This window comes from Calliopsis andreniformis, chromosome 5, assembly GCF_051401765.1.
Source record: "Calliopsis andreniformis isolate RMS-2024a chromosome 5, iyCalAndr_principal, whole genome shotgun sequence".
Lineage (NCBI taxonomy): Eukaryota > Metazoa > Arthropoda > Insecta > Hymenoptera > Andrenidae > Calliopsis > Calliopsis andreniformis.
The window spans coordinates 16,099,230-16,123,298 of NC_135066.1; the positions used below are offsets into that span (position 1 = coordinate 16,099,230).

Sequence of the window (24,069 nt, forward strand, 5' to 3'; positions counted from 1 at the left end):
AACAGAAGTAGAAAATAGTTATAAATAATTACGAGAGGGAATTTAAAGTACGTCATATCATTTATTTCTAACTGATACAACAAATACAGAAAACAAGGGATATAACAATGTTTTATTTATGTACACAAATATATATATTTACATATTTAATTAATATTGTAAAATCTGTCACACATTTCATCTTTATGATTGTATAAATAGTTGTCTTAACATTGTAAATATTAAATTACATAATACTGAATAATATTGGATAGAATTTTATACTCATTTCAACGAAATGCATGTATAATATTTTCAGTCGCCATGAGATTTTTCAGTAAAATAGAGCAAATTGAGATACTTGCATAACTTCTAAGAAGAAACTAAGAGTTTCGAAACGAAACTGCAAATCAGACGAAATTGCCTCGCATTTCCCTAACTAGCTGTGGCGTGTAACAGCGTGGTCGTAACTTCACTAAGTTCGTGGCATGAGCGTCCGTTTCGATGAATCACCTCAGGACCATTTAACATTAAAGGTGCATGTGACTTGTCGCGTTTAATTTCCAAAAGCTGTTGCGACGTTTCGTCTGCAATCAAATTAATGATTAGAAAAATAGTATACATTTAATAATTTATACATATTAAATAGTCTGTCTAATTTACAACCTAGATGTGTTGATAATAAGTACGATAATTCTTCTTGTGTAGAAATATACTGGAACTCTTCTCCACATGCTCCTTTCAGTACAGCAACAACTTCTGATCGTGGATTATAAAAATATAAACCTTGTTTCCGATTGTTAAATTCATTTATCAAGGTAGCAATTCCCTATAAAAAAAAGCACAATAGAATTATCACGAATAATATTTAATCTTTAGTAATAAAATACTAATAACAGCATGTAAATACTTACTTTGGCAGCTGTAAAATCTGCTCCCAAAATGTATCTACAATCAATTACAACTGGAACTTGGCTAGAGCCCTGTTTTATTCCAGCATTACCAACGGATTTTTTAATAAAATCTACTGCAGGGAAGTAGAGACTATTTCCTAGTGTTACTAGAAGATAGTCAGCTCCAGAGGTAGTCTGAAATACACATATATAAATAAAGACAAAAAGATCATACAGAAATTTTAATCAGGTACTTACTGTACACTTGTCAACATGTATCGTTGGACGTGCAGAGGGATATAACAGGAATATAATATTTGTGCCTACTCCTAATAAAATTCCATATTCTACTCCAATAACAAGACAGAACAAAAACGTAACAAACATTGGAATTAAGTCTTTTTTACTAGTCTTCCAAATTAGTTTCACAACTTGATATTCAATCATGTATATTACTGCACAGATAATAACTGCAGATAGAGAAGCTAAACAAATAATATGCATTTTTAGATATATATATAACTAGAGTATGTTGAACAGAAAAAATAAAGATTATAAGTATATTACCCTTTGGTATAAAATAGAAGTATGGTGTGAGCAAACTCAGAGCCAGTAATATTAATATTCCGGTGTACAAACCACCCATTGGTGTTTTCACACCACTTGCGTGATTTACAGCAGATCTACTGAAAGAGCCAGTGACTGGCATTGCACTTGCACAAGATCCAAGAACATTACAAATTCCTAAAGTAATTAACTCTTGAGTGGCATCTACTTTACCACCATTTGCAAAAGCTTTTGCAATTGCCACATTTCCAAGAACTCCAATTATTGGTACTAGTGCTATTGATGCACCCAATTCTGAACACATCTCAGTGAAAGTTAGCGTTCTGTTTTGAATTTGTGTATAAAAAGGAGGTAAGCCAAAATGTGGAAGACCAGCTCTCACTGGACCTGTCAGAATGAATGGAGACCCAGATTCAGGAGAGTTGAGCTTATAAGCAATAGCAGAACACACAATAACAATGATAGCATTCCGAGCAGTTGATATTAGCCATACCACTTTCTTCAGTATCCTATTATATTTATTAGACTTTTCATTGTTAGAGTCAAATTTGATGTCTTTCAGTTTCTAAACAATCAAAATCACACATTACAATCTTATAATTAAACTGTAATTGAAATATAATTTTAGATTATTACTCTAAATGTTAATAAAATCCCAATGCAAGAGAAACTCATGGCAGTATCCCACAAACTAGTTTTGTCAAGGTTTTTCAACACCTTCGTTGTAGTGTCAAGGAATCCTTGAGAGGAAATCTTTAATCCCAAGAGACCTTTGAGTTGAGACACAACGATTATAACTGATGTTGCAGAAGTAAAACCAACTGTTACTGGTATGGATATGAAATCTATAAGGACTCCTGTAAAATAAATTTGTAGGTCCAATAAGCAATACTTTAAACAAAGATTATGTTACTTCTACCATACTGAAAGTTGAATTGTATAACTTATGACTCACACCATATCAGCTAAAGAATATGATTACATTACCTAAATGTAGGAAAGCCATCAACAATTGCAGGCACCCACACAAAAATGCTAGTAATATTGCAAAGTCTGCATTTCTGTCTTGAACATACTCATGAGTCATGAGTGCCATAAGTGCAGTTGGTCCAATTGTAATATCTTTACAGGAGCCAAATACTATATATACCATAGCTCCCATAAATGCAGAATAGAGACCATACTATAAAATAAATTTTTATTTCTTAGATAATTACACTAGTTGTATATTATCGCAAAATAGAACATTCCAAAGAAATTACGAATAACTATTATAGAAGATATAATATATTCAAGTTTTTGTGAAATTTTTTGTACAATATTTTTGCACCTGTGGCTCTAATCCTGCTAATGTTGCATAAGCAAGTCCTTGTGGCATAACAGTAAGGCCGACCGTGATACCAGCGATGGCATCGTTTAAAAATTTTTCAGAATTATACTTCGGTAACCAGCTGACGATCGGTATCCGTTTTCTAAAAAATTTATTCAACTGGCCACCCTTCGATTGCCACTTCCGTCGATCGATGACTTCGAGAGCCATCACAAATTACACCTTCGGCAAGAAATATAAAATCTAAAATGTTAACATTTCACATTTTCTAATGTTTTTTATTGCCATTAATTTATTCAAAACTTCAGAAAAAATTACAGGTAATTTTGATATTTCAAAAAATCGTAGATTTCGTTCGTTATATTTATAGAATCCATAGCAAATCATTTCCAGTATTTGTGTCCTACTAAGTATAATGAATAATTAATATTTTCATTTATCAAAATCGTAAAATTATTTTACCTGTGAAAGTTGAAACTTTCACCAGTAGAGCCGCAGCTTCTTTCACGAGCGCACGTACTTTCAATCTGTATCTGTTTTTATAATTAAATATTACAATGTTATAAACAAAAACTGCGGAAAGTGGCTGTCTAAACGTCAAGTATATACGTTTCACGAAATAGCAAGAAACTGAAAGAGACCAAGGGCCTTTCGGCCGCTTATATACCCAGAGTGCGAAATTTATCTTACTGTTACGGTGGAGGAAAAGTTGCCGCTACAGCCTTCAGGCTTTTTGCGCGAATCGCGAACAATACGAACATAAACTAAAAACGAACTCGAATAATCTAAATGTTTAGCCACTCGGTGGACAGCTGATAATCCGAATCGTCGACGAAAACAGGTTTATCGTTCGCGGTACGAAAAAAGATAATTCTGTCAAGAAAAAAGAAATAACGAAAAAAATGCGTTTGAAACAATGCGTCGCGCGTATCAATTTAAATTCCCGACAATAATTCGTGCGTTGACCATCTAATCTGTTCTAACGTTCTAGATTCCACTGATGCAGTGAATTAGGACATGAAATACCAAGGAAGCGTATCAGCCTTCGTATTATACGATCGCATACATAATTCGAACGCGTAAAATTTAGTTTTAATCTCACCCGGCGTTTAAGGCTGTGCCAAGCGAAGGCGGTCTTTTTTGTTATTTCACGAGCCACTGAACATTCGGACTGTTCGCGCGTCTGTTTCACAATATCCTTCTATCAGCGTTCATCGCGATCTCTTTTAAAGGGTCACAGCGGCTACTTGACCCTTCTCATCAGCAACCATCGGGTACGCGCTAAGAAAGCGTTACAGGGTCAGAATAACTTTTCACCTACTTGTTACAGCGAGCGATTTTCGAGCACCGCGATCAAACTGCACGTCATAATCGTTGGAAGGATAACGAGCAACGATTCTACAGCGCGCTGCGAGGCAACAGTCCCGTTCAGGTGCATACTATTGACGAAGTAGTGTCAACACTGTCAACGGTCCCGGCTAATTTCATTTTTACGTGTCATGTTTTTTTTTTAATAGAAATATCGATCGCATGCGTCGGCCAGCATAACCTGCTGTGAACGACAATCGCGTCCTTTGCGATGGAACGATGTTGGAAACTACGGGGACGAGCGTTACGAACGCGAGTAATTTTGTCATCGACGAGAAATCGGAGCGAAGGATACACGCGCTTGACACAATCTCACCATAAACTGAACTCAGGAACCGGCATTTCGTTTGGGATGGTTATTCGGGAGAAAGTGCAATTCGTCAGATTCTCGATAGAGGGACCACGCGTTCTTGTCGCGGTCGGTATTTAAAATCGTATCGATCGAATCGTATTTACCATTTTCTTGTCGATCCCGACATTATCGATTTAGTCTGAAACATAACTTTCTACTGAATTTAACACTGTTTATAGAGGATTTTGACGCAATTCGAATTTTATGAGGAAAATTACGTAAATCGTTTACATTTTCTTTCTGGCGCTTACATTGATTTTTATCCATTCAACGAGACAAATATATATAATTTTGTTTCGAACCTTCTAATTTTGAAATTCTGTGGTATACTTATCTCTACGTATGTATATGTATCAGTTTGACACAATAGTAAAATAAGCATTGACGCTAGTAATTATTACTGCAATAATAAATTTAAATGTAATAAAAGAGTTAATTCTTCAAAAAAGTAAAATAAACAATGTAGTGAGCGGCGATACTTTGAGAACCCGATATCTCACATCTGATAGATGAGACCCGACAGTACTGTTTCTGTAAATATAATAAGTTTAAAATAAATAATTTAATATTTTATTTAATTTTTCGTTTATTTGTTTCATGTTTAAGTCAATAATGTATAATTATGTTGTTTTTTGAAGAAAATGTATGGTTTTGTTCGAGGCAGGTATATAAAGAATGTTCGTAAACGGAGTATTAAACACTTTCAGAGAAATTTGTTCCTAAATATACTATATCAATCTGTAATTTATCAAGGCACCTTGTATTTGATTTCGTGTCGGTATTATAACTTTTCTTACCGCTCCCAGTGCTGCACTCTTATTTCACGCACAGCTGCAAACGTTGGACGTGACATAAAAATGGTACTGGTAGTTTAAAAGCTAGCAACCCTAGTGGAGAATAAAGTAACGGTTCCTGTAAGATCATCAGTAATGACTAGACAAAAAGAAAACCTGTACGATGGAAGAACTAAGAAAAATAAGAAACCCGCATGACGGGCGAATAAGATCAAGAAGGAAGAACACTTGAAGGAAAATATAAAATATATCAAGAAAATATATCAAATCAAAATAAACAAAAGTAACTATTCTGTTATCTAGAAATGGTACTACATATTATTAAGATATACAATAATATTTCAAATTATATAAAAAATGTTTACATTTATATATTAAAATACAAAATATTAGAAATAATATACAGAATATTTTAAATTGTTCTCCAGTCTTAGAATAAAATTTTAATAATCGCAATCCTTAAAATATCAAATTCAATACAACTTCCACCATTATCTTTACTTATTAAATCTAGAACACTTTTCTTTTAAAAGGCGAAATAATTTATGACTAAACTGTTGGTTCTGTGGTCCGATTGTCAACTAACCAAGGATGTTTTAAAACATCGTACAGGGGTAGTCGTCTATCTGGATCAACAACTAATAACTGAAAATAGAAAATCAGATATCAATGGTTATTAAAATATTTGTAGTTATAAGTCGTAAATTATGGTGATTTATGTAATTTCAACAAAATTCTTCTAGGAGCAAAAACTGCTCACCTTAGATATCAAATCTCTAGCACCTTGACTAACATAGTCTGGAAATTTATATTGAGCCTTTTTGATTTTCATGTACGTTGCTTCGTATGTTTTAGCCAAAAATGGTGGGGTACCAACTAAACATTCATAACACAAAACACCAAGACCCCATATATCCACAGTATGATCATGTGTCTTTCCAACAATCATTTCAGGTGGTAAATAATCTAAAGTACCACACAGAGTATTTCTTCTGGAAGAAGGCGCATGTACAGACCATCCAAAGTCTGCCATTTTCAATTCACCTTTTATTCCAAGTAATAGATTTTCTGGTTTTATATCACGGTGTATCACTTTCTTACTGTGACAATATATCAAGGCATCAGCCAATTGAGATATGTATGTTGCTGTTGTCACTTCATCAAACCGTTTTTCTGGTTGGGCGTTCAGTTTCTTAAATAATTCTCCATTAGGAGCATATTCTAAAATTAAATATACCCTCTTATCATCGTGGAAGTAGCCATACATTTTCAAAATGTTTGGATGCCTATATTTAAAAAATAAGTGAATAAATTAATTCTCTTCATAATAGAGCAAGTTATTACTTTCATAGTAATATAATTTATTTGAATTTTACCTCAGATGCGTCTGTATTTCTATTTCCCTTCTAACTTGATGTGCCACATCAGCTTTCTCTATTTGTGACTTAAATAACACTTTCATAGCAATAACGAATTTTGATTTCTTTTCCCTAGCTAAATAAACATTTCCAAACTTTCCTTTACCCAAAGGACGTCCAATTTCAAAGTCTGACAAGACCCATCTTTTTTCACTTTGATTCTTATTTTTTGCATTGTTTTCTTCTTTATCTTCCTCCACATTTCCATTTACAATATTTACATTTTCTTTATTACTTGCAGTATTAGTTTCCCTTTGAGTGCATTCAGTTGCAGGAAATAAAGGTAATTTTGGTGGTGGCATCAATTCAGTGGATTTCTTTTTGGTGCTTTCATTTCTCTGCTTATTACTTGTCAAAACGGTATTAATCTGATCTTTCGTTTGCTCCGAATTTTGCCTATCTGGATTAATTTCATTCAACATAGAGAACAGTTTGGTCATATCTAGTTGGACATTTTTAACATTATTGTTCATTTGTGAAAGTACTGGTCGTGTTTGAAAATTCGGTTTCGTATTTTCTTGCATTACTGAAACCGTAAAACACCACCTACGATTACAAAACAATGCTGTGAGCGAAGAAAATGAACAGCTAAAAGTAAATAACGTGCGACACTTAAAACAAAGGTAAGGTTTTTGAATACCCGTATTAGAAATATATAAGTAAACACAATTTAGAGAATTTGTATGAACGAAATACTTACGGTAAAAGTGAAAATCACAATTCTTGCTGCAACTGTTGTCACCCGTTCCTTTTTAAACTAACGTATTTCCAACTTTCACACGATTGGTCAGAATTCAAAACTATCGCATAAAGCAAGAGTTACGAGATTGTAAACTTTATAGCATCAAGAATGTGGCGGCCTCTTCCTGATGTTACAATTTATCAAGGTTGGAGGGATTTTAAATTGTATATTCTTGAAAGTTATTATTCAACAATTAATTAACATTTCATATATGTATATCTTCTGAAATAATTATAGCATTTAATTATTATTACTTGATAGTTCGTTTGGATAATTAGTTAGAATCTTCAAGTTTGCATAGTCTATGACCTACGTTCACGTGCTCTGTTTAGTTGTGTGTGTCTGCTCTGTATGACAGTTGTATTTTATATAAACAAGAATTTAGTTAAAGGATAGTATCGTGCATATGATGCGTCATCTCATGATAACGAATGCGTCATAATCTGGATTCTAGCAAAAGAGATATAAATACTTTGCATAACTCTAGTTTTCCGTCGTATCATATTTGACTCGCAAGTTGTTTAATCTTGAGTAACCTCTACAGATGGATAGACGTCATCAGAATGTAAGTTTGTATTTCAAATAATATTTCCAGTTTTAAATAGTTTGAGACTTCGTCCAGTCACGATCGTTTCCCCGCCTCCCACTGTACAAGAAACTACATTTGGCTATGCCCACATTTCGTAAGAACATTTAAAAATAAATACGATACACGTCTTTCTTTCCCGGGTTCTTTTTAAATTTAGTCGCTATACACCATGCGAAGCTCATGGAGAGATAGGGATCGGGTAATATATCTATATTAAATTGAATGGTATTATAAACTATATAACGTTTAATTTGTATAAGTTGAGATTGTTTCTGGAAGAAGAACATTTTGTATTGAATTTGCCAAAAATATTTTGGAATGTCTAGACAAACTAGTGTTTATGCTTGTGTAACTATAATCTCTTTTGCTAGGATTTTCGGAAACCCCTACCGGGTGGTGAAACCACCCAACGTCATTTGACAGAGGCTTTACATAAGACACAAACAGATAACAAACCAATACCAGGCTTCGATCCAAATAGGGATGATATTCAGTATTATCGTGCTCAACAAGGCATTGATTGCGATGAAGTATACCCTGGAATATATATTGGTGATGCGTAAGTACCTTAAAATCTCTTCTAACAAACAATAAGTGGCAATATGTATTAATTTGCTTATAATTCTTCATTTTTTAATAAAGAGCCACAGCAAAAAACAAAGAATATCTCAAAATGTTGGGTATAACACATTTGCTTAATGCTGCTGAAGGAAAAAAATTTGGATTTGTAAATACTGATGCAAATTACTATAAAGATACAACGATAAAGTACCTTGGTCTACCACTTGCAGATTTATTTACTACAGATATTAGCAAGTACTTTTATACTGCTGCTGATTTTATAGATGAAGCTGTTTCTATGGGAGGTAATTTTACAATGATTAGTTAATAAATAAATTATATTGTTTTAAAATGAACTATAAAAATGCTCATTGTAAAAATGCTCATTTTCTAATAAATAATTTTTTTATTAGGTAAAGCTTTTGTAAATTGCATGTTGGGAATGTCCCGTAGTGCAACATGTGTGTTAGCATACTTAATGATAAAGAAAAATATGTTAGCTGTCGATGCCGTCGAAACAGTTCGTAAAAATCGTCATATTCTACCAAATACTGGCTTCCTTCAGCAGTTAGCAGATTTAGATAATCATCTACGAAGACAACGCTTATAATTAAATACATCTCTAAAGGTATTAATACAAAACTGGTAAAGTTTAGAGTGAAAGGTACAAAGAATACTATGCAAATATGCACATACATACTGTATTGTATATAAATAATTCCACAGAGAAATAGAATAAACTGTATCAAAATATCAATATATTATTTAGAAGTACATTCTACATTTGATGCTTTGATGTTTACATAGTATAAAAGTTCGTCTAAATTATTTAAAAACATAATTGTATGCTTTCATATACAACTAGTGAGTTATTTTTTAGTGCATTAATTCATTTTATATTCATTATTTACAAATTTGAGAAGAAAAAATCTACGATCGTACATCATACAATTATATAAATTATATATAGAAAAATATCACGAACATATAAATTTCGTGAGATTATACTCATGTAAACATTATTAAATTTCGCGACATAAAATGTTACACGTGAAGTATTATGTTTGCTTTTTATCTTTTACATGCCATATTATTATTGATAAACTGTATTATTTAATAAATTATTGAAGCAATACTGTGCACGTAAAACTTTTGACCTCATAGTACTATAAATTATTGCTACATTATATTCATTAATTTACTACACGTGGCCTTTTGGAATAAGTTTCTATGAGTGTAGATGAATGATTTGGAGCGCCTATTTCATTTATGTTATCTACATCTATTGGACCACTGCGTTTCCTTGCTTTTGGTGATGATTGTTTTAAACATTCCATATCGTTAAATACCACTTGTGCACCTCCTCCACTTGTTGGTAATATATCTCCCTAATGTAATAACAACAACTCAGTGTAACATTACATGATCACGTGTGTATGAACATTTTATTTGTTTGTAACTGATTTACCTTGAACAATTTCGTCTCAAGTTCACCATCTGTATCGTGTTCCTGTGCAATGAGACAATATCTAGATGCACCATCTGTTATTTCTTTTGGATCTGTAAGTCGCGTAACACTGCGTCTTCTACGCATTAACGGTTGAAGAACTGTTCCTAAAGGAACAAGTGCTCCTGGCCTATGATCAATCCATCTGTCTGCGCTCTGCGAACGTCTGTGTCTTGGATTGGAGACGGTCATTTTATCCTACGATTAAAATTGATTTAAAATAGTTTTGAATAGAAAAAAAAACAAAATAAAAAACTTACCCTTCGGGACCGTAAATCTGTTGTTTTTGTTGATTCTGTGGAGCTAGGTGTAGCTGTAATACCATTTTTTGAAGTAATAGAACTAGGATTAATACCATTATCATCAACTAAAATTTGTTTTACCAATCGCAATTTATTATCTTTTTCCTTCATTTGATTCTAAAAAATGATAGAATTTGATAATAGCATTCCTAGTTGAAAGATTTGCATTTTATAGACTTTTGTTCAATTACCTGCAACTGCTCACGTTGTTGACGTAGTTTTATTTCCAATTCTTTATTCATCTTATCAGTTTCTGCTTGCATTTTAGTATTATATTTTTGTTTCACCCTTTGTTTATCTATTAAACGTTGATTCAATGCCATGTCTCTATCTTTTAACTACAAAATCATTATGCTTAATTTTTCATTCAAAAAATAATAGAGAAGTGTGTTTGTTATTTATATACCTCTTGTTGTAAATTACGTATAGTATCGTTTGCGCGGTTGAGTTTACGAAGTAAGTTATCAATTTGTTCTTCAGTTTTGCATAAATGACCTTCCAAGGCAGAAACCTAAAAATACATCATTTCGTTTGTATTGCATATATGTATATAACTGATAAGAGCATTATACCTTCTTTTTCTGTTGCGAATTACATGCTTTCAGAGATGCATTCTCAATTTTTAAATTCATATGTTCTTGTTCCATTGTCATTAACATTTTCCTAAGATCGTTTTCTGTAAATATAATCTTTAAAATACGAAGCAGTACTTAAATTATATGCAAAAATGAATTCTGTGCTTACGTTTTTGCTGCAAATCAGTACGCAGCATATTTCGTTTATTGATGCGTTGTTCCAAGAAATGCATCAAATTAGTAATTATTTGATCATTACATGGAGAATTAACATCTAACTCCGGAAATGGACCACCCAAACTAAGTTAAAATAAAATCATTAAAAAAAAAAAAAAAAAAAAAACTAGAAATAAAATGAAATTGGCAATTCCTGATTTACCTATATACCAAACCTATATCAACTTCTAGACTAGCAGCTTCGGGACGACCCTCTTTTTCCAATTTACAGCGTGCTTCCTTAAACAACTGTTAAAATAACATTTGTTATGAATACACTCAAAACTTCTACTTTCCTCTTTCTCACCTTATTTGCCTGTCTTCTTCCAGGTGTAAAACCAAGCTCTAACTTTGTAACTGTCGGCCTAGCTACTTGAACTTCTTGAGTCATTTCCGCAAACTTCATAACTTGCTGCAGATAGAGTAAAATAAGGAATAGTCAATCTATTCTGTATTATTACGTTTTATATAATTACTAATTTCTTACTTACAATTGTTTCATCAAAATCTTGAGCTCTAGGATTAACACAGACAATCATTCTAACTTGTCCTTCCCCATCAAAATAATTTTTAAATAGATGAGTGAGCTTTGAATCCCTATAGGGTACCATTTTATTTGTACCCTGGATTTGATTTTCTCTTAAAATTTCCAAACATGATCGAAGTGTCATCAAAGAATTATTAATATTACCTAAATAAAACAGTTAACTCATAAGAAAATGTAAACTTGCCACTATATTCATATTTAAAAAATAGTAACCTGCTTCTCTTAATCGCTGGCCTGTATTTTTTGTCCGATTAGTTCTTTCACTACCAGCTAAATCTACTAATGACAACTGAGTAACGCATACTACCCGTTTGTCTTGTATAACTTGCTCACCTTCACAATCTAAGGGTGCCTGTATAAAAATTTAACATTGTACTGTTTATGAATATTCATAAAAAAAAATAAGAGCAGACAAAGTTTCACCTGCACAAGACGAATAGTGAAAACACTATGTGATCTGCTTGATTCTGCGTTAAGAGCGGTATGAGCAACTCTACGTCTTCGTTGACCACGTTGGAATACTTCAAATGCTTCTTCTGAACTTTTTACTTCTATCTCTGTTACAGCATGTACATACATGTTCTTATTACCATCTTCTCTAACTATTTTACTCTGTAGCGTCCTGCAAAGTATTAGAGAATATTATTATGTTATATGTAAGTAAATAAATTGATAAAATTACATGTAAATACTTAACATACTTAGCCCTAATATCATCATCTTCTAGGAGGTCATATACACTATTATTATATATTTCAACATAAGTAACAAACACTGCATAAGCATTGTCTTGGTCCACTGTCACTATCTGTGATTCATCAACTTCACGAACTAATATTGGATTGCTGTCACCATCACTATCAACTTTACGGCTAATAGAATAATTACATGAAAGAAAAAAATGTTTTAGCAGACTGATCGATCACATTTTCTGTTTGACAGTTTATTTGACTCTGTAGGTAAACATACTTTTTTACATATCATAGACAAATTCATTTATTTAAGTTTTTTATTTATTTTAAGTTTTAAAATTGTTTCAAAATTAAATCAAATATTTGAAACCTTTAATTTTCTTTGAGCCTACAGAGAGTTAATATAAAACAAATTGTATTTTTTTACTTACACTTTATTTGATTTTGCATTCCTCTGTAATATAAGGCCCGCATGAAGTTCATTCTGCCTGTCAAGCATTGCATCAGCTTCACCTTGTACATCAAAACCATTTAGTTTGTCTGGTTTAAAAACAAACTTTTTTGTTTGGTAATTAGCAATACTGTTGAAAATAACATCAAGACAGCGAGGCATTATACCAGGATCTTGTGGTTCACCAGTCATTGTAAACGTTTTACCGCTTCCTGTTACTCCATATGTAAACAAGAGGCTATTCCTACCACGAATAACATTTTCAACCAATGGATAAGCAACTACATTAAAAATCTCCTTCTGTGATGCATCAGGCGTAAAAACATGACTAAATGTTGTCTGAATTTCCTTATTGCTAGCATTACGAAAATTTGTTGCTGACTCTGGTGGTATAATAGCCACAGTTGTGTCAGATATAATTTTCATACATGACACATCAGTAGAATGTTGCATTGGACGTAAACGACAATAAACCTGAACTGGATCTTTAGATAGCATATTGTTGTTCTTTGGACGGACTGTTGGTTTACGAGCCGAACCTGGTGGTTTTACACGTCTGAAATATTAACATAAAATGTATATTTTAAACATTTATAAGTACACTATATTAAGAACAATAATTATAATTATAATCGTATGTAATATTTTACAATATAATAAATTTACAACAAATAAAACATTGCAATAGATCGATGTTAACAATGTGTGTTAATATAAAGAAAAAGTATTAGAAATTTTCTCATGACTCATATATAAAAAGCTAAAACTTACGCTGACTTCATCTTTTCCTAGATATTTGTTATACCCTAAGATTAACTGTTATTAAAATTACGTTATTTTTCCTTCCTTTTGGCAGACGCTACAAAGTGTGAACCGTTGTCAAGATTTGATATTCGAATTTTAAACTAGTTATAAAACGAAGTTATCCGTCCATTGCTGCCAACATTTACCTAAAAACATTTCCCAGAAAAGTTTCTAACCTATGCACAATGTGATTGGATCGCATTATACATTATTGACGGATTTTTTATACTAAGAAATTACAAAATTGTGTTGAAATTTTACGAGGGAGTTGAAAACTTTCAGAGATGAAACTTTAATGTTAAATATTTTTATCTCAGAATTACTAGAAAAAATTTTATCAAAATCGACATGCCCACTCCTTTTTAACTTTTCCTTGTAAGTATCCAGCTAAGTACATTTAATTTATATTTTAAACAGTTTAATATCGAAATTTAAGTTTAATACAATCGAAAACGATGTTGATATAGAAATAAATGTTACCAGGAAAAGTGACACAAAATAACAGAAATTTGTTCCTCGTTAGAGAATTTATTTTTTAGATTTGTACAAAGTCACAAATGTTGAAATTACTTCTTCGGCTTTTTATCTTTAGCAGCAGCAACCTTTGTAACGTCATCAGGGTTCTCTGCAGCATCCTTCACGCGTTTCGCACGAATTCCAACTAATCTAGCATCAGCTCTGGCTTTACGAAGAGTTATGTAGGCAGAGAATTTCTTCTCCTCTTCAGTAATTTCACGAGCCTTAGCTTTAGCTGGTGGCTGGTGTCTAAATGGCATAACTTCTCCCTTAACTTGAGTTACCTTTGCTGTCTGCCAGTTGGTAGAGTCACCCTTCTTCGGCTATATTTCAAACACATAATGTATTAAATTTTTTCTTCTTTCTTCTTAAATTTAATATTTTTACATATAGGCTACTCACCTTCTTCTCATTTAATGGGAACAGAACCAATTTCGATCTGTATTGCTTCAATCTCTGAGCATTTGTTTGCAAAGATTCCACAGATTTGTTTCGTCTTCTTGGATCAACTGCAATTCCAATAGTCCTAGCAAATCTTTTGTTCAAATGACTGGCTTTCAATTCAGCCAAGGTAAAACCTTTGCCAGCCCTAACCTTTGTATGATAACGGAATGTCGGGCAATGGACAACAGGTCTTAAAAGCTTGACAGGTCTATAAAAATAATTATGAACTTTTAAAGCAACTGAACAAAATGTTAAAAAAACATAGGAAAGCACACTGATTATATTAATACATACATTATATCTGTAATGTATTATTACCTTGGTGCAACTGCACGGGCTTTCTTCACACGGTTCTGTTTCCTGCGATATTTTCTTGCCGGTTGGTTAAACCAGGTTTTCACAAACCTTTGCCAGTCTTTATGGAAGTGCCCATTAGGGATCATATTATTTCTCTTACCCATGGTTGCACTGAAATGGAAATAATCACTGTATTCACTTTACATTTGTTTTAATAGATTTTCAAAATGTTAGTATAATATTCTTATAAATATGTAAGAATATTCTAAATATAAAAAGTATAAATTATAGTATTTGAAGAATGAAACAAATTTTTATTCAAGTATCATTTATCTAGCTCTGTTTACGAGTAATATGTGCAGTAAAATCTAGTTATGATTTGCAAGGTTAATATGAAAATAATTCAATAAATTGTAAACAAACAACTTAATTTCATTTAACAAATAATATTTTGTAATTTTATTTTATACTGCTACATTATTTATATATTTTTTGCATTATTAAAGATACACATTTTGTTAAATATGTGTAGAACACATACGAGAACTTAACCTCTAGATTAATGTCAAAAAAATTGTTCTATTTATTTAATTATAAAACAACAAATATATTATTTAAACACAACTGAAAACACAAGCAGCAATATTTTGTCACTGTTATACGATGTATTAATTTAAGATGTTAAATATACGGTTGGATTTTAATCACAAAATATTACTCACGAAGTTGTTTATACGGTGCACACCGGAAAAGGAATCGGTTCACAAAACCGGAAGTCGTATTTTCTAATAAATTGGAGTTCATTCGCTATGATGAAGTATTATTTAGTTTTATATCAAACTGGTTTTTTAAAATAATATTTATTTATAAACAGCGTTTTCACTCAAGATTATTATTAATGCAAAAGTTTATATGTAGACTATAGTTTCCCTAAAGTAGTCAAATATGGTAGCCTACAGGGTACAAGCTAAATATTCTTTATAGTGTTTTAAACTATGCACACATAATTTCGTACGAAAATTAAACTAAGAAAACATAACAATGAGGTTTACAAAATCAGCTTATACAAAGCTGATACCGTACTACAAGAATCATGTATTTTTTAAAAGTGTCATTACTCGATGTGCTTCAACCGGCGTAAATTTATTGGTATAAACATAAGTACATATATTTAATATTTCAATTTGCTTTATTCGTATTGCTTATTAACTTTATAGAAATGTCATACAAGTTATCCTATGTCATCTTAGAACGGAGAACTTACGCATTCAGTAAAAAAGGATATAGAAAAGTATTGGAGGGATAAAATTAACTTGAATACATACGATGAGAAAGATAACACAAAAGAAAAATTTTATGCCTTGTCGATGTTTCCATATCCCTCTGGATCACTTCATATGGGTCATGTAAGAGTTTATACAATAAGCGATACTGTTGCTCGTTTTTATCGAATGAATGGCAAGTTTTCTAAGTTAAGAATCAATGGATTATAGCAGTGCCCCTTTAAATGATCAGTAGACTGTAGATCTTTATACATTTATGGGAGTTTTAATATGCAAAAAAGTACAGAATCCATATTCACTTGCATTTAATGTTTTGTTGGCTAGATATAGTTCTTAGCTGTGATCAACTAAGTGGGCACTATTGTTAATTATACACAGTTTGATAACATTGAAAAGAGTCAGTAACTATAGGAATCTTTTCAAAGTTATTAAACTATGAATAATTTTGTTAATATATTATATTTTGTATGAGAAGTGTTTAATTATTTTGTATTTGATTTCAGGATATAATGTTCTCCATCCAATGGGTTGGGATGCATTTGGGTTACCTGCAGAAAATGCTGCTATTGAGAAAAAAATTGATCCTGTTGAATGGACATATGATAATATTAAGAAAATGCGAGATCAATTACATCAGTTGAATTATGCTTTTGATTGGGACAGAGAATTTGCAACATGTGATCCAGAATATTATAGGTGGACACAAGAATTATTTCTAAAATTTTTTGAAAGAGGTTTAGCCTATCAGAAGGAAGCATTTGTTAATTGGGATCCAGTTGATCAAACAGTATTAGCAGAAGAACAAGTTGATGCTAATAACTGTTCTTGGAGGTCTGGTGCCAAAGTGGAAAAAAGATTGTTAAATCAGTGGTTTATTAGAACTACACCATTTGCTAAGTGCGTATGCAATTGTTTAACTGTTAAGAATTACAGTAACATGCAAAATTAATTTTTAATTACATTTTATTGTTGTGTTAGGTTATTATTTGAAGGTTTGAATAATCCAACATTAAAAGAGTGGAGGGATATCATAAAGATGCAAAAAAACTGGATAGGCGAATGCACAGGTACTAGTTTTGAACTGCAATTAGTATCAGATGTTCCTAATTATCCAAAGACAATAAATGTTTGGACAAATACTCCAGAATTTATTGAGTTTTCCAAGTTTGTTGCAATATCTCCAAATAGTCCATTAAATCAATCAGAAAGTTATCAGGATGTGAAGGAAGGAATTAAACTTATGGATGCTAAAGTACTAAATCCATTTAATGGAGAAGAATTGCCAATATTTATAACAGATAAAGTTACATTTCAACCTTTTAGAGATACATATATTGGTATACCTTGTGCTTCTATGGATGATTATCAATTTTCTGAAGAAGTTGGAATTGAATTTCGTCGACATACAATAAGAAGTTACGAGGAACAGCAACAAAAGATATCAGAAGTATTATCTAAAGCAAGAAAATGGAACATTGGTGGATATCCAGTTAGCCCAAGATTGCAAGACTGGTTAATATCTAGACAACGATATTGGGGTACACCAATTCCAATTATTCATTGTCCAAATTGTGGTGCTGAACCAGTGCCACGCGACCAACTTCCTGTAGTTCTACCGAAAATAACATCTTCCTTTTCAAATAAAAAATCTACATTAAGTGATGCTAAAAATTGGTTAAACGTTTCTTGTCCTAAATGTGGTGGACAAGCAACTAGGGAATCAGATACAATGGATACATTTGTGGACAGTTCATGGTATTTTTTGAGGTACATTGATCCAAAAAATACGAAAGAAATGTTTTCCAGTGATAAGTTAAAAAATATATTTCCAGTTAATCTTTATGTAGGAGGAAAAGAACATGGTACATAATTTATTACATAAATTCTTCATCATTGAAACCAGTTTCCATATACTTAAAAAATTATTAAATGACAATATTCTAATTTCAGGTGTGTTGCATTTATATTACGCCAGATTTATAAGTTATTTTTTACATTCAGAAGGACTTTTACCTAGTCAAGAACCATTTAAACAATTACTGGTACAAGGTATGGTGAATGGTAAAACTTATCAAGTAAAAAGTACAGGAAAGTATTTAAGAGCAGATGAAGTAGAGAAAAAGGATGGAGAATATATAGAAAAAAGTACAAAGGAACCAGTGATTACTTTTTGGGAAAAAATGTCTAAATCAAAACATAATGGTGTTGATCCCCTTGAGTTGATAGACAAATATGGAATTGATACAACTAGATTGTTAATATTAGCTGATGTTGCACCTACATCGAATAGAAATTGGAGTGATGACAGTAAGTCAATTAAAAATATTTATATGCTACTATTTTTTTTATGAAATTTCCAATAATGTTTAATATGTGTATTAAAATGTAGCTATTCCGGGAATAATTAATTGGCAAAATCGTTTATGGATAACACTGCAAACTTTCGTAAACTATCGTAATAGTGTAAGTTTAGAAGAACTTCAAGCACCACCTACCACTCCTAAATTTGTTAACGATGATGCATATATGTTTGATAGTAGAAATTACTTTTTAAAAACTGTAATTTTTAATGTGACTGAGTCACAACAATTAAGTATTGCAATATCAAGAATGCAAGGACTCACAAATAGGTATTTATACTACTTTAAAATATAATAATTGTAATAATTGTAAGATATTTCTAATTACTTTATATTTTCAATGTTAAGCTTGCGTAAGGTATGTTTGGAATGTCTGCAAAAAAGTCGTGAATTTGAACGTGCATTAGCAGTTCAAATTATAATGCTTGCACCACTAGCACCACATTTTGCATCTGAACTATGGGCAGCATTCTGTTCTGCTAAACTCCACCTAATAAGTGAAAGTGAAGTACAATTGGACAAGGACGTTATGGAACAAGTATGGCCAGAAATAGATATGGATTATAACATGGTCCTGCAACTCAATGTAAGTTCACTTTTCTTATATTAATTATTTAGAAGAATATTATTTTTTTTATTATGCCTAAATATTTACATGTATATATTCACACAAACGTACTGGCTTATATATTAACTAACAGATAGAGATATTACATTATTTGTCTTAATGAGAACACATATTGGAATATATCAAAATTGGAATACTGTTTCCACATATTTACATAATATCAGCAATTTCGCATAAGTACATAACTTATTACATTATTTTTTATATAATTAGGTCAATGATTCCCTTTGCAAAAAAATCAAAATACCCAGATACAAACTGGAGAAGTTAACAGTTGAAACAGCTTTTGACTTAGCGAGCAAAGATCCAGATGTCCAACATCGTTTAAAAGACAAGAAGATTGTTGAGACTAAACTTCTTTCAAAGGCAGGCTATGATGCAAAATTGCACATTAAAACAGAGAAACTTAGAGATGTCGTGACAACATAAAGTTATATAAGTAGATAAATAAGTACTATGAAAATGTACATAGTAAATATAAAAGTAATTTTTAGCAAGCTTTCTATACTGAGATGTATAATAGTAAAGTATGAGAAAATATGTAAATATCTTTTATACTGTAAATGTTATTAAAATAAGCTAAAGATAAATTTATATTAAATAATTATTCTTACCCAATATCATATTCTCCACTATATCCATTATGTTGTATTGTTTTTAAGAATTCAATGTAGGTAGATGGCAAATGATTTTCTTTCGCACCATTTAATATTGTTTCTCTGAGATAGAATTGAATTTTAGGTAATATTTCAATTGGAACTACTGAGTTAAAACATGCAAATATAACATACAGGTATAATGGTGAAGGTCTTCTCTGAATTGGTAGCAAACATAATTTTACATGTTCATTTGGACAACTATATTGCTGGTATACCCTGCAGTTTAAAATTTTACCAGTGGGTGTTTCTATGTCAACCATTAAAGGAAAATATAATTTATCTTCTACACCTTCTTGGCGATCTAATGTAGGCAGATTGCATTCATGTAATTCCCAAACTATTCCCCATACATTGTAATTTTCTGTTGGAACAATTGTTGCAGAGCATCCACCCCATCTCTTTGAAGGTGTTATAAAATCTAATCTGTAATTCTAATGTATTAGCACATAGAAAGATTTCTTAATATCAAATGTTAGAATATCAAAATTTTAAATAACTACAGTTTAAAAAGTATTGTTGCAAGAAGTGATATATGAAATTCATAAATCTTAATAATTCAGAAATTATTAATGGAAAAAAATAGAGCAAGACGAAGTAAATAAAAATTGAATATGTTAATTTGGGTATACATATACATACCTTTAAAAGACCGATATCTTTTCGTACCGCAGTTGGATTATTAATATGTATTCTTTTCTTTAACATATTGCTTCCGTAGGCAAAATATAAAAATGTGTTTGACATTTTAATGATAATTTCAATGACTATCTGAACTTCACCGCGAGTAACTTTTTGACTAACGTAACTCAATAAATAGGTTAAGATATCATTCGATATCATTCGTTATCAATCGTAAACGTAATGTACTTAACAGACCAGTAAATAAGTAAATTCTGAGTAAATAAGCAATATTTACACTTTCGAAGCGATCTTAGTTAGTTGAACTTGCCAGGAAATGGAAATTAAAAATGAAAAGTATAGCGAAAGTTTATTTAACATTACAAGGCAATGAAATTTGTGTCAGTTATAAAGATGATTGTATTTAACTAAAAATATATATTTAATTAAAATACAACTATCTATTTACAATTAAGTTAGATTAGCCGAATTTATAATTGGCATATACTTCGCGAAACATATCACGACAATTTATCTTTACTTGCAATTTAGCGCATAATAAGAAAACTCCTGATAATTTTCTATGTAAGCTGTATATTTCCTCAGGTGGAGGACAAAGTCTATGATCCAATATAGTTGGAACTAATGACTGTATTCTGAAATAAATGTATATACCTCATATTAGAAATATTTTTATCATATGATAACATTTCAAGATTAATATAATTTGTTTTTACCGTTTGGTCACATCTTGTCCTCCAAAATCATAGTATTTATGATTTTTATCAAATACTTGTCCTAAAACCATTACTGCATCAACGTGAGCTTCTTCCATAATCTGAAATTAATGTAACAGTTAGTTAAGAAGTAGGTATAACGATTTTTACTCAATATATGAGTAATAATATTCAAATATACATACTTTAGATTCATATCCTGTAAGGAATCCCATTTCTCTAGATAAATTTAAAATTCGGTCACGGTTACCTTCGCTTGCCGCATAAATTATTTCAATATACTTGTCCATAAATGATTTTTCATATTCTCGACAAGCACCAAAATCTAGCAATATTAACTGAAAATTAAAATAAAAATATAGTTAATTAAAACTATTATTATTTTATGGTCCTATTAAAATATTATAGATATATACCTTTTTATTATTAGTATTGTAGAAAAAATTTGACCAATTTGGATCTGTTTGCATATATCGGAAAACAAATAATTCTTTAAGACATAGCTGCATTATAAGCTTACTAATGTGTTCTCTGGTTTTTATATCCATACTTATACATTTATCTACTGGAACACCTTCTATCATTTCAGTCGTGAAAACTTGACTTGTTGATAATTCATCTAAATATAAAAAGGAATAATTATTTCTATATTTTCACTATGAGTTTATTTAAGTATATACCTATTACTGCAGGAACATAATAATCTGAATAAGGTTCCATCAGTTTTTTATATTTTCGTGTACATTCTGCTTCTCGTATATAATCAACCTCCCATGCAAGTTCTCGTTTAGCGACTTCTACTAAATTATCTATAAACATGCCTTTTGGAAAAATGTTCCAAACCTGTAAAACTTCATATGTTTATCGGTATTTTGTAAAATAGAAGGCAATAAAACACTTTACACGTACCTTCATTATACCTACTAAGTTTTCAACATCACTTTGAATTCCCTGAGCTACACCAGGATATTGAATTTTAACTGCGACATCTTGACCGTTTAGTAAAGTAGCATGATGCACTTGACCTATTATGTTTTTATAATATTAATAAATGTTTTTTAATATGTATAATCACTTTTTATATCATACTTTTATTCAGAAAAATAATTACCTATAGATGCAGCAGCAAATGGTTTATCTTCAAAGGTAGCTACTTTCTTTCTCCAATCATGCCCAAGTTCACTGACCAATACTTTCTGAAAATAATTTTAAAATATATACATACAGTAATTTTGATATTATTAAATTATATTAAATACCTCAACTTGCCATGTTGGCATGAAATCAGCACTTTGTCTAACTCGTTCAAAAACTTTCTGTAATTCAGGACTAATCATTGTATCATCTTGGATACTTAAGATTTGTCCAATTTTTAAGGCTGCACCTATTAATAAAAATATATGAAATATGTAGTTATAAATCATAAGAAAATATAAGAAGTATATTTACCTCTTACTTTACATAGCGTTGAAACTATTCTTTCTGCGTTTGCCTTTGTAAGAAACATATTGTCAAATGTATCCCCAAGACTTTGCTTTTTTAATCCAAGCGTTCTGCGTGTATATTCTGCTACTGTACCAACACCAAGGCCAACTCCTAATGTTCCAAAACTTACCATTCTTTGCAATCTGGTAGATGGAACTTTTTGTGCTTTTGCAGTAGCTGAAAGCTTCAAAATAAAGATAACTAGATTAACATATATATACGTATGCAGAAATTATTTAAAAAAGTATAATGAAACTTACAGTTTGTTTTGGTTTAACAGACGGTCTAATTTGTGGTTTCTCAGGTGCTATCTTTACATCTTCTTTCGTTTCACTTCCTGATTTTGGAGGATCAGGTTTGACTACATCATTTTGCATTACATTTTGACTTTGTATTTTTTTCTCGTGTTCTAATTCTAATTTTCTCAAAATTTCTTTGTCTTTATCAGACAGTTCAATCTTTGGTATTTCATTTTCTAATGTGGATATTATCTCAATTTTTTCTTTCACTGTACTATATTTTTTTACTGATTTATCCTGTCCTTGTATAACATTGGCTCTATCCAATGTAACATCTGTCTTGATGGATACTTCTTTAGGATCCTTAGCAGGATTATGTACATATAATTTAGTTTTGCTCGGTTTCTCAGATTCATGTTCAAATGACACTCCCGTGATTTCATTAGCTTTTATTTTAACAAACTCCATTATACCTTTCTCAACAACATTTATTCGTTCTGCTACTTCTTCAATTCCTCCTACTACTTTGCTCTACATGTAAATAATAGAAAATTATTAATTCAAGTTAGTAAATATAATGTTCAATAATAAAAAAAAACTATATTATATTAAGGGTAAGTGTGAATGATTTTCAAAGCTTACAGAAACAAAATTCTATATATTTTTGAAACTTACAGGAACCTTACTTGGTTCTATATTATTTATTTTGCTTATACCATCTGCAAAACACCTTTCTGCACAAGCTTTCAAGCTTGAAGTTTGTATTGTGTGACTGATTGCATCTTGCTGATGCTTTGCAATGGCTTTAGTCACCGTTTTAGCTCCTCTGAGTACACCGATGAGATCAGACATCCAAGGTTGAGACATTTTTATGGTACAACCTTACTGCAAACTGATGGTTGAAGAATTAATTATAACACTGTTTAAAATACGAATGGAGCATCTAATAACGTTACATTTATTTACATTATGTTCACTTCTTAACTTTTTTTCTTCTATGGTAATTTATTAAATATGTAACTCTTAACGAATTGTTGTTAAAGATCATTACGAATTTAGAAAACTACGTACTTGTGAACGCACATATATGTATTAATAGCAGCGTCTATATTACGG

The 24,069-nt window shown here is 31.1% G+C and overlaps 9 protein-coding genes across 18 annotated transcripts; 3 read left to right on the forward strand and 6 right to left on the reverse strand.

Moving 5' to 3' along the window:
* Positions 1 to 97: 97 nt before the first annotated feature.
* LOC143178820 (sodium-independent sulfate anion transporter) lies at positions 98 to 4,445 on the reverse strand. Of its 3 annotated transcripts, none has more exons than XM_076377682.1 (10): positions 4,091 to 4,445; positions 3,232 to 3,302; positions 2,770 to 3,012; positions 2,427 to 2,622; positions 2,076 to 2,296; positions 1,440 to 2,004; positions 1,131 to 1,357; positions 894 to 1,067; positions 646 to 808; positions 98 to 566 (listed from the first exon to the last, which is right to left on the reverse strand). In XM_076377682.1, exons 3-10 carry the CDS (start codon positions 2,977 to 2,979, stop codon positions 415 to 417), a joined length of 1,908 nt encoding a protein of 635 aa, XP_076233797.1. In that variant the 5' UTR covers positions 2,980 to 3,012; positions 3,232 to 3,302; positions 4,091 to 4,445; the 3' UTR covers positions 98 to 414. The 3 variants fall into 3 exon arrangements, with proteins under 3 accessions (XP_076233797.1, XP_076233796.1, XP_076233795.1); XM_076377681.1 differs by having other exon boundaries at positions 2,770 to 2,991; positions 3,872 to 4,445; XM_076377680.1 differs by having other exon boundaries at positions 3,872 to 4,445.
* LOC143179639 (uncharacterized) lies at positions 3,787 to 4,418 on the forward strand. Its single transcript, XM_076378954.1, has 4 exons — positions 3,787 to 3,816; positions 3,978 to 4,043; positions 4,100 to 4,201; positions 4,287 to 4,418. Exons 1-4 carry the CDS (start codon positions 3,787 to 3,789, stop codon positions 4,395 to 4,397), a joined length of 309 nt encoding a protein of 102 aa, XP_076235069.1. The 3' UTR covers positions 4,398 to 4,418.
* Positions 4,446 to 5,714: 1,269 nt separating the features above from the next.
* On the reverse strand, positions 5,715 to 7,478 carry LOC143178985 (aurora kinase C). 2 transcript variants are annotated; one of them, XM_076377941.1, is made up of 4 exons: positions 7,402 to 7,478; positions 6,660 to 7,227; positions 6,044 to 6,569; positions 5,715 to 5,928 (listed from the first exon to the last, which is right to left on the reverse strand). In XM_076377941.1, the coding sequence occupies exons 2-4, from the start codon at positions 7,223 to 7,225 to the stop codon at positions 5,833 to 5,835; spliced, it is 1,188 nt and encodes a 395-aa protein (XP_076234056.1). In that variant the 5' UTR covers positions 7,226 to 7,227; positions 7,402 to 7,478; the 3' UTR covers positions 5,715 to 5,832. The 2 variants fall into 2 exon arrangements, with proteins under 2 accessions (XP_076234056.1, XP_076234055.1); XM_076377940.1 differs by having other exon boundaries at positions 6,660 to 7,247; positions 7,402 to 7,442.
* A 354-nt stretch (positions 7,479 to 7,832) lies between these two features.
* LOC143179367 (dual specificity protein phosphatase 3) lies at positions 7,833 to 9,357 on the forward strand. Of its 2 annotated transcripts, none has more exons than XM_076378566.1 (4): positions 7,833 to 8,008; positions 8,404 to 8,591; positions 8,675 to 8,898; positions 9,007 to 9,357. In XM_076378566.1, the coding sequence occupies exons 1-4, from the start codon at positions 7,988 to 7,990 to the stop codon at positions 9,201 to 9,203; spliced, it is 630 nt and encodes a 209-aa protein (XP_076234681.1). In that variant the 5' UTR covers positions 7,833 to 7,987; the 3' UTR covers positions 9,204 to 9,357. The 2 variants fall into 2 exon arrangements, with proteins under 2 accessions (XP_076234681.1, XP_076234680.1); XM_076378565.1 differs by lacking the exon at positions 7,833 to 8,008 and adding an exon at positions 8,107 to 8,231.
* Positions 9,358 to 9,568: 211 nt separating this feature from the next.
* On the reverse strand, positions 9,569 to 13,665 carry LOC143179366 (kinesin-like protein KIF23). Its single transcript, XM_076378564.1, has 15 exons — positions 13,655 to 13,665; positions 12,864 to 13,439; positions 12,442 to 12,612; positions 12,164 to 12,362; positions 11,954 to 12,092; positions 11,685 to 11,884; positions 11,501 to 11,605; positions 11,357 to 11,442; positions 11,147 to 11,277; positions 10,975 to 11,078; positions 10,809 to 10,913; positions 10,594 to 10,740; positions 10,361 to 10,519; positions 10,062 to 10,298; positions 9,569 to 9,981 (listed from the first exon to the last, which is right to left on the reverse strand). The coding sequence occupies exons 1-15, from the start codon at positions 13,663 to 13,665 to the stop codon at positions 9,787 to 9,789; spliced, it is 2,565 nt and encodes an 854-aa protein (XP_076234679.1). The 3' UTR covers positions 9,569 to 9,786.
* Positions 13,666 to 14,195: 530 nt separating this feature from the next.
* Rpl13 (ribosomal protein L13) lies at positions 14,196 to 15,719 on the reverse strand. The gene is made up of 4 exons (XM_076378528.1): positions 15,667 to 15,719; positions 14,966 to 15,115; positions 14,606 to 14,855; positions 14,196 to 14,526 (listed from the first exon to the last, which is right to left on the reverse strand). The coding sequence occupies exons 2-4, from the start codon at positions 15,106 to 15,108 to the stop codon at positions 14,254 to 14,256; spliced, it is 666 nt and encodes a 221-aa protein (XP_076234643.1). The 5' UTR covers positions 15,109 to 15,115; positions 15,667 to 15,719; the 3' UTR covers positions 14,196 to 14,253.
* A 191-nt stretch (positions 15,720 to 15,910) lies between these two features.
* Positions 15,911 to 19,799, forward strand: Leurs-m (Leucyl-tRNA synthetase, mitochondrial). 4 transcript variants are annotated; one of them, XM_076377559.1, is made up of 8 exons: positions 15,911 to 16,093; positions 16,195 to 16,402; positions 16,731 to 17,124; positions 17,206 to 18,089; positions 18,178 to 18,534; positions 18,617 to 18,857; positions 18,936 to 19,173; positions 19,429 to 19,799. In XM_076377559.1, the coding sequence occupies exons 1-8, from the start codon at positions 15,986 to 15,988 to the stop codon at positions 19,642 to 19,644; spliced, it is 2,646 nt and encodes an 881-aa protein (XP_076233674.1). In that variant the 5' UTR covers positions 15,911 to 15,985; the 3' UTR covers positions 19,645 to 19,799. The 4 variants fall into 4 exon arrangements, with proteins under 4 accessions (XP_076233674.1, XP_076233676.1, XP_076233675.1 ...); XM_076377560.1 differs by having other exon boundaries at positions 16,037 to 16,105; XM_076377563.1 differs by having other exon boundaries at positions 16,037 to 16,105; positions 16,195 to 16,350.
* Positions 19,447 to 20,820, reverse strand: LOC143178752 (gamma-glutamylcyclotransferase). Of its 2 annotated transcripts, XM_076377569.1 has the most exons (4): positions 20,514 to 20,820; positions 20,007 to 20,305; positions 19,830 to 19,934; positions 19,447 to 19,586 (listed from the first exon to the last, which is right to left on the reverse strand). In XM_076377569.1, the coding sequence occupies exons 1-4, from the start codon at positions 20,712 to 20,714 to the stop codon at positions 19,565 to 19,567; spliced, it is 627 nt and encodes a 208-aa protein (XP_076233684.1). In that variant the 5' UTR covers positions 20,715 to 20,820; the 3' UTR covers positions 19,447 to 19,564. The 2 variants fall into 2 exon arrangements, with proteins under 2 accessions (XP_076233684.1, XP_076233683.1); XM_076377568.1 differs by having other exon boundaries at positions 19,830 to 20,305; positions 20,514 to 20,714.
* A 23-nt stretch (positions 20,821 to 20,843) lies between these two features.
* On the reverse strand, positions 20,844 to 24,027 carry Coq8 (ubiquinone biosynthesis protein COQ8, mitochondrial). Of its 2 annotated transcripts, XM_076377564.1 has the most exons (12): positions 23,920 to 24,027; positions 23,629 to 23,845; positions 22,975 to 23,484; positions 22,679 to 22,898; positions 22,489 to 22,613; positions 22,341 to 22,425; positions 22,139 to 22,254; positions 21,910 to 22,072; positions 21,646 to 21,848; positions 21,415 to 21,567; positions 21,230 to 21,330; positions 20,844 to 21,148 (listed from the first exon to the last, which is right to left on the reverse strand). In XM_076377564.1, the coding sequence occupies exons 2-12, from the start codon at positions 23,818 to 23,820 to the stop codon at positions 20,974 to 20,976; spliced, it is 2,043 nt and encodes a 680-aa protein (XP_076233679.1). In that variant the 5' UTR covers positions 23,821 to 23,845; positions 23,920 to 24,027; the 3' UTR covers positions 20,844 to 20,973. The 2 variants fall into 2 exon arrangements, with proteins under 2 accessions (XP_076233679.1, XP_076233680.1); XM_076377565.1 differs by lacking the exon at positions 23,920 to 24,027 and having other exon boundaries at positions 23,640 to 23,777.
* Between the last annotated feature and the right edge of the window lie 42 nt (positions 24,028 to 24,069).

What these genes read in the sequence shown, in the direction of transcription:
- LOC143178820 (XM_076377682.1), bottom strand. Translation starts at nt 2,979, where the DNA reads ATGGCTCTCGAAGTCATCGATCGACGGAAGTGGCAATCGAAGGGTGGC. An exon ending in TAGCAGGATTAGAGCCACAG is followed by an intron (nt 2,623 to 2,769) that starts GTGCAAAAATAT and finishes TTTATTTTATAG; the next exon opens with TATGGTCTCTATTCTGCATT. An exon ending in CAGATTTTACAGCTGCCAAA is followed by an intron (nt 809 to 893) that starts GTAAGTATTTAC and finishes TTTTTTTTATAG; the next exon opens with GGAATTGCTACCTTGATAAA.
- LOC143179639 (XM_076378954.1), top strand. Translation starts at nt 3,787, where the DNA reads ATGAAATACCAAGGAAGCGTATCAGCCTTC. An exon ending in AAGGAAGCGTATCAGCCTTC is followed by an intron (nt 3,817 to 3,977) that starts GTATTATACGAT and finishes TCCTTCTATCAG; the next exon opens with CGTTCATCGCGATCTCTTTT. An exon ending in GAGGCAACAGTCCCGTTCAG is followed by an intron (nt 4,202 to 4,286) that starts GTGCATACTATT and finishes TTTTTTTAATAG; the next exon opens with AAATATCGATCGCATGCGTC.
- LOC143178985 (XM_076377941.1), bottom strand. Translation starts at nt 7,225, where the DNA reads ATGCAAGAAAATACGAAACCGAATTTTCAAACACGACCAGTACTTTCA. An exon ending in GAAATACAGACGCATCTGAG is followed by an intron (nt 6,570 to 6,659) that starts GTAAAATTCAAA and finishes TTTTAAATATAG; the next exon opens with GCATCCAAACATTTTGAAAA. An exon ending in CTAGAGATTTGATATCTAAG is followed by an intron (nt 5,929 to 6,043) that starts GTGAGCAGTTTT and finishes TTCTATTTTCAG; the next exon opens with TTATTAGTTGTTGATCCAGA.
- LOC143179367 (XM_076378565.1), top strand. Translation starts at nt 8,202, where the DNA reads ATGCGAAGCTCATGGAGAGATAGGGATCGG. An exon ending in CATGGAGAGATAGGGATCGG is followed by an intron (nt 8,232 to 8,403) that starts GTAATATATCTA and finishes CTCTTTTGCTAG; the next exon opens with GATTTTCGGAAACCCCTACC. An exon ending in TGAAGCTGTTTCTATGGGAG is followed by an intron (nt 8,899 to 9,006) that starts GTAATTTTACAA and finishes TTTTTTTATTAG; the next exon opens with GTAAAGCTTTTGTAAATTGC.
- LOC143179366 (XM_076378564.1), bottom strand. An exon ending in CCAGCGATTAAGAGAAGCAG is followed by an intron (nt 11,885 to 11,953) that starts GTTACTATTTTT and finishes TGTTTTATTTAG; the next exon opens with GTAATATTAATAATTCTTTG. An exon ending in ATTCGCAACAGAAAAAGAAG is followed by an intron (nt 10,914 to 10,974) that starts GTATAATGCTCT and finishes ATGTATTTTTAG; the next exon opens with GTTTCTGCCTTGGAAGGTCA.
- Rpl13 (XM_076378528.1), bottom strand. Translation starts at nt 15,108, where the DNA reads ATGGGTAAGAGAAATAATATGATCCCTAATGGGCACTTCCATAAAGAC. An exon ending in GCCCGTGCAGTTGCACCAAG is followed by an intron (nt 14,856 to 14,965) that starts GTAATAATACAT and finishes TTATTTTTATAG; the next exon opens with ACCTGTCAAGCTTTTAAGAC. An exon ending in TCCCATTAAATGAGAAGAAG is followed by an intron (nt 14,527 to 14,605) that starts GTGAGTAGCCTA and finishes TTTGAAATATAG; the next exon opens with CCGAAGAAGGGTGACTCTAC.
- Leurs-m (XM_076377559.1), top strand. Translation starts at nt 15,986, where the DNA reads ATGAGGTTTACAAAATCAGCTTATACAAAGCTGATACCGTACTACAAG. An exon ending in TCGTTTTTATCGAATGAATG is followed by an intron (nt 16,403 to 16,730) that starts GCAAGTTTTCTA and finishes ATTTGATTTCAG; the next exon opens with GATATAATGTTCTCCATCCA. An exon ending in ATGCAAGGACTCACAAATAG is followed by an intron (nt 18,858 to 18,935) that starts GTATTTATACTA and finishes TTCAATGTTAAG; the next exon opens with CTTGCGTAAGGTATGTTTGG.
- LOC143178752 (XM_076377568.1), bottom strand. Translation starts at nt 20,714, where the DNA reads ATGATATCGAATGATATCTTAACCTATTTATTGAGTTACGTTAGTCAA. An exon ending in AAGATATCGGTCTTTTAAAG is followed by an intron (nt 20,306 to 20,513) that starts GTATGTATATGT and finishes CTAATACATTAG; the next exon opens with AATTACAGATTAGATTTTAT. An exon ending in AGTGGAGAATATGATATTGG is followed by an intron (nt 19,587 to 19,829) that starts GTAAGAATAATT and finishes TTTGCATCATAG; the next exon opens with CCTGCCTTTGAAAGAAGTTT.
- Coq8 (XM_076377564.1), bottom strand. Translation starts at nt 23,820, where the DNA reads ATGTCTCAACCTTGGATGTCTGATCTCATCGGTGTACTCAGAGGAGCT. An exon ending in ACAATACTAATAATAAAAAG is followed by an intron (nt 21,568 to 21,645) that starts GTATATATCTAT and finishes TTTAATTTTCAG; the next exon opens with TTAATATTGCTAGATTTTGG. An exon ending in GGACAAGATGTGACCAAACG is followed by an intron (nt 21,149 to 21,229) that starts GTAAAAACAAAT and finishes CATTTATTTCAG; the next exon opens with AATACAGTCATTAGTTCCAA.